Source organism: Lactuca saligna, chromosome 1 (assembly GCF_052625555.1).
Source record: "Lactuca saligna cultivar CGN05327 chromosome 1, ASM5262555v1, whole genome shotgun sequence".
Taxonomy (NCBI): domain Eukaryota; kingdom Viridiplantae; phylum Streptophyta; class Magnoliopsida; order Asterales; family Asteraceae; genus Lactuca; species Lactuca saligna.
Window position 1 is genome coordinate 18,760,200 of NC_136417.1, and position 6,187 is coordinate 18,766,386.

At 35.9% G+C, this 6,187-nt stretch overlaps 1 protein-coding gene across 1 annotated transcript; it reads right to left on the minus strand.

The window, feature by feature from the left end:
- Window positions 1-3,569: 3,569 nt before the first annotated feature.
- Window positions 3,570-5,954, minus strand: LOC145025993 (putative carbohydrate esterase At4g34215). The gene is made up of 2 exons (XM_078976813.1): window positions 5,181-5,954; window positions 3,570-3,866 (listed from the first exon to the last, which is right to left on the minus strand). The coding sequence occupies exons 1-2, from the start codon at window positions 5,769-5,771 to the stop codon at window positions 3,657-3,659; spliced, it is 801 nt and encodes a 266-aa protein (XP_078832939.1). The 5' UTR covers window positions 5,772-5,954; the 3' UTR covers window positions 3,570-3,656.
- Between the last annotated feature and the right edge of the window lie 233 nt (window positions 5,955-6,187).

The following is a 6,187-nucleotide window of genomic DNA, read 5'->3' on the forward strand; positions in this document are numbered from 1 at the left end:
TGAATTATGGGCTATATCATTTGTTGTGGGCCATATATATATTGATTGGGCTTTATTGGGCTAAGTGGCCCATTAAGGATTTTGGACTTGGACTTTGGGCCCATTAGCAAGGGATGGATACTTGGGCCTTATGGAAGTGTTGGGAGTTTGGGTTTTCCATGGTTAATCAAAGTCTTAACATAATCTAATACTATTATTCAGCACGGGAGGGTGGAGACTGTTAGGAGAGTAGCTTTTGTATTCAGCAAACAGAGGTGAGTTTCCTTACCATACTAATGGGTCAACGGCACCAACGCCGACCCATTAATTGTTAAGTATATGCTATTTGTATTATTTGATATACAATGTGCTATTTGTTTCTGTGTATCGTGTATGGAAGACCTCGGGGGGTTCCTGAGGCACTTAGGTGTAAGACCTTGGAGGGTTTCCTTGGCATCCTAGGTCAAAGACCTCGGGGGGTTCCCGAGGCACTTAGGTGTAAGACCTTAGAGGGTTTCCTTGGCTTCCTAGGTCAAAGACCCTGGGGGTTCCCGAGGCATTGGGTTAAGACCCTGCGGGGGTTTCCATGGCACCCGGAGTAAGACCATGGGGGGTTTCAGGGCTTCCTTATGTGTTGTTAGCATGGCTTATGTGTTCTGTATAATTGATTAGCTAGTATGATATGTTGTACGTGTTTGTGTGTGGGTGTGCTCTGGGGAAATCACTAAGCTTTCAAGCTTACCGTTTGCGGATTTGTTTCGGGTACATCTGAGCTCAAGGGCAAGGGCAAAGCGTGATGGCGCGGCGTGCACTCTATCTCTCTTTCGCTAATACGTTTTGGGATACTCTGATGATTTAAACAAGTTGTAATGAATGTGGATTTGAAAACAGTTATGTTGGAATTTCATGGTTTATGCAAGTGTGTTTATTAATTAAAAATGAAAAAAAATTGCAAAATTTGTATCGTTACATTACCTACTTTTGTTTGTGTTTTTTTTTCGTTGCACGTTTGTACATATCATGGTAACCAAGAAGAGTACGTATCAGTTGTTGTATCATGCATATTTATAGTAAGAAATGGTGACTAGATGGAGATTATGTTGGAATCCTAAGTCTTGGGGTCCAAGCAATCTAATTTATGGAAAGTTTAGTTTATGGCAAGTTGGTCATAAGTTTCCTAGTCTAATACAAGTTGGTATGTTAAGCTATATATACGTGTCCATAATCAAGTTTATGATTATGAGAACAGATTGTAAAAACATTGGTTTTGAGTGATTTTCCAATTAATCAAAGAGTTATTTTGGTTATTTGTTTTGCATTCTTGTTTTCAAAACTTTAATTGGTATCAGAGCGAGGTGAAGACTGTGCCGGTTTGAGAGTCGGTTTCAAGAAAACCGTAGCCTTTCGTTGTGGGGCAGATACAGTGGGAACCGGGTTTGATTTAAGGGGGTGTGAGTTGTTTCTGAGCGCGAGTTGAAGCATCTCAACAGAAGTCCTAATTTTTCTTGATATGGCTTGTTCTAAGGTAGAGAGAGACTAACCAGAGGCACAGAATAAATGGATGGGAAGACATCAAAGTGGGTGACTTTGATTTAGTTCATCTTGCGAGTGACGGAAGACGGTAAAGGTGTCGTGACCTTGTCTTGTTGTTTGGTGGAAAAGTGCTCTTCAAACAAGCTTGATTAAAGAGGTTGGGGTGGTGAAAAGAGATAATAGGATGTTGATCGGTGTTGAAGAATTCTCTAGAAGGATTCAGAGATTCGGGGGTGATTGTTGGAATCCTAAGTCTTGGGGTCCAAGCAATCTAATTTATGGCAAGTTGGTCATAAGTTTCCTAGTCTAATACAAGTTGGTATGTTAAGCTATATATATGTGTCCATAATCGAGTTTATGATTATGAGAACAGATTGTAAAAACATTGGTTTTGAGTGATTTTCCAATTAATCAAAGAGTTATTTTGATTATTTGTTTTGCATTCTTGTTTTCAAAACTTTAGATTATATATGTAACTTTGTGGCATGTACCGTTGTGTGATACTTTGTTTTGTCATGCTAACATGATATCATAAGTGACATGAGCTATGCTAATTGCATTTTAAGAATATTGTAAACAAGGTAAATGATTATCTTGTTGCCAATAAGGGAATGAAAATAAAAAGCGACCAAAAGTGGACTGATTGGTTCACAACAACATTTGCCTTATTTTATTCAAAGGATGCGGGAGCTCATTCATGAAATTGTTTCTTAGATCAATCAATACCATCTCTTGTCATGAATTGCTTCCGGAGTTGATAATTCCTAATATTGATTTGATAAAATTTTGGATAAATAGCACTTGTCATGTGTTGTGAGCATGATTTTTCATAGGCTTATAAATGTAACATCTTCAAATATTTTTTCTTATAGACTGAAATTCATACAACCTTCACCACTAAATGTACGACTTCCAATTGTAGGTTTTGATTGGAGAAATGAAGATGTGTTGAAGGTTTACGACTTTGGGCTAGCTCTAGTAAATAATAGTTTGTGAGGATTGAGAGATTCCAATTCTCTTAAGCTAAATACCCATATAGATAAACGTTGAAAGAAATATTTCCTAGTTAAATACTTGAAATTTCACATTCAAGCCAACCAGTAGAATATTTTCCCATGGAAAACAAAATTATATTCCTCCAATTTATAATTGCAATATAAGGAAATGGGGCTAAATACAAAGTAGTCTGACTAAATAAATGGGTCACACTAAAAAAATACACTAATACAATATAATACAAGATAATAAAAATAATATAACATAATGTAGGACTAACATCCCTTCAAGGTCGTAATGGAAGGTCTTGATCGAACGTTCATACTTGTTCATAAATCAAGAAAAATCAACGAAGAAAGCCCTTAGTAAAGATGTTAGCACACTGAGAGGAGGAAGAGACATGAAGGACGTGATTTTGTTTTATGGCAACCTTGTGGCGCATGAATTCAATGTATATATATATATATATATATATATATATATATATATATATATATATATATATATATATATATATATATATATATATATATATATATATATATATGGTGCGATGATGATGAATTGGGTTGGTGGATAAGTAGACTGCACTAAGGTTATCATAATATATGAGAGTAGCGAAAAGTGGTATATAACGAAGCTCAAGAAGGAGGTTGCGAATCCAACTAGTCTTAACAATGACGTTTGCATTGCTTTGATACTAAACTTTAGCACTAGACCTAGAGATCATACCTTGTCGGTTGGATGACCATGAGATAAGATTTTAACAATTAAATGACCATGAGATAAGATTTTAACAATTAAACATACGATAACCCAAGGTGGAACGTCTAGTATTTGGACAATTGGCCCAATCAGTAGCTTTACATTGGTTTTTTGAAATTAACAATGTAAATATAGTAATCAATAATCCATAATAACAAATTATCCTCTTTCAAAGCAATGCCACATTTTTATGATTCATATTCTTTTATAGATATTGATTATTCAAACTTACAAATAAATACAAGAGTTAATGTGTACCACAATTTCTTGGGATATTTTTTTTAAGAAAAGTAATATAAAAACCTTTTAACTCATCAGTCTACATCTCCTCATATTAACGGGATAATAATCAATAATAATGTTTAATTTGTTGTAAGAATTGTTTACAAGTGGTGGTAATGACAAATTTGTAGGAAGGCTTTAGTTAACATCTTTCCGAGAGATACTTGAGATGGTGTGGTAAGATGTAAATTTTCTGGTTGTTGCAAGCTTAAACCCATTGCATCAACAGTCTTTAGATTCGCAAGCTTCATTTCTAATTGGGCCTCTCTCACCACATTTGTGTATGGTCCAGATTCAGATGCCAGTGCTACCTGTACTGTAATTGTGAGTACTTAAATTAAGGTTAACCATACATCCGAAACAGAAACCGTTAGGCTAATTCTATACATATTCTAGCCCCATCGATGGGTGTGTAGTGGTTGTGGTGTGGAATTGCATACATAAGCTCAAGGTTAAAATGGTACGTCCAAAATATCATTATTGTTTTGAGATAAACCTCCCCTATAGGTCTTGGGGCAGATTAACATGAGGTGCTCGGATGAAGAATATCATAAGGCTCTGACAGTCTTTGCTTTTAATCTTTATTAAGAATATGGGTTGAACACAAGAAACCGAAGAACCATCAAAATCGACTACAAAATCCAAGAAACTGAACCGATTCTATTGGGTTTTGAAACGTAGAAACCGACCATTTTCGATTTGGGTTCGGTTTGGGTCCAAAACAACTCATACACAGTCCACCATAGATACCGTTATGTAATGTGTATTTACAAAAATACATTTTTCAAGGTAAAAAATAAAAAAAAAAAATAAGGTGGGGGGGGGGGGGGGGGGGGGGGGGGGGGGGGGGGGGGCGCTTTATCTGAAGTTAAATATATTATTATGAATAATATAATAAAGGTAAATTGAATGGTGGGATAATGACACATATCATAATGTTAATGGATAGAAATATTTATAGGTGTAAAAGGTACGAAACAATTTAATTTCTCTAATTTTTTATTTTATTCCGGAATATCTATTCTAGACTTGATGGTCAATTTTTCAAAACTAGTTTTTTTTGTTGTTTTCAAATACATATTATATTATGGTTCGATAAGTTAATTTTCTTTTTATGAAACTGAATATTTAGATAAAAATGACTAAATGCAGTGAATTGTTAGGAATTTTGCCTATTTTAATAAATATTAGAAAAAATCTCAATGATAACCTCAGTTTGACATTTCCCTAACGTCACTAGTCGGAATATCGATCTCGGTAAATCCGAATCAAAATTGTTTTGTCCGCTAGATTGAAAGTCGGACAAATTGCTTAATCTTACATTTTTAGCAAAAATAAACATCGGACATTCAAACCAATTATTATTTATGTTTTTTCAAAAAAAAATAGAATGGGTTGGGGAGTGGTCTGACTTATGGTTATGGTGTCAAGGGGTGGAATCAACAGCCAATCAGAACCACAAACATACAAAAGGATTGAAAATTTTGTGTTTGAACCTATGCCTTTTTATTTATATTATAAAATTTTGTGTAGGTTCAAGGTTGTATGGTATTACTATTAGTATTAGTAGTAAATTAAAATTTTAAAAATTGTTTACTTGTATTAAGATAAAAACATGGAGTTACCTGAACTATGGGAAGAACAGGCAAATGAAGATCCTCACGCACATCAAAGAAAAAACGACGCAATCTGCTCTTGTACGCTTCGGCATCTTCAAGAGTGAGCGTATCACTTTCCCCTTGATACCACAGCAACCCACGGATGGTGCCTCCACCGGCAACCGCCGCCGCCGCCCGCCTCATCATCTGCTTGTAAAGATCCCCACCGCGAACCCACTCGCTGATATTCGTCCCTCCAATCGCACAAGGAACCAGCCCCACCACTCCAATGCTCGGATTCTTTCTCAACAAGTAATTCGCGAATGCCATTCCAGGACCAACACCGCATACTTTTGCAATGTCAATGTCTCGGTGGAGTGGCTCCGCCGCTGGTACCCAGGTGAGGTTGGCGGTGAGGCGGAGGATGGCGGGGTTAGGTGAAGATTCAGGTGGGATGTAGCCGTCCCATGTGGAATTCACGACCCCACCTCGACCGGACATGTTGCTCTGACCGGATAAGAGGAAGATGTTCTTGCCGACGGCGGTAGATGCTAAGTGAACGCCGGCGTAGCAGATCAGTAGATAGCTGTAGGAGAGATACAACGGGAACACGAACATTTTTTCTCTTCTTCAATGGTGTTGTGGATCTCGCTCTACATATTTTTTTTGAAGTAATAAAACAAATGGATCGATTACTACTCAATTAAATTAGTATTATTTTGGGGGAAAGCAGTTGAGCTGCGTTTTAAACTGGGAATCTCTTTCATGGAGGTTTTGGTTGCAGGCATGAGGATTAATGAAAGTAGTTGACTCCGATTCAACATAAAATACTACTTTTCAACATTATTTTTATATTATTTTAACTATAATTATAACATTATTTGTTGTGTTTATATGTATTTTTTACATTATATTTGATTTTATACTTAATACAACTTTGTGCTTCAATTTTGAAATTATAAATTTCTATTGTTGTAACTGAATAGATATGTTTTAGACAAAATTAAAAAAATGGTCCCTATGATTTGTTAAAT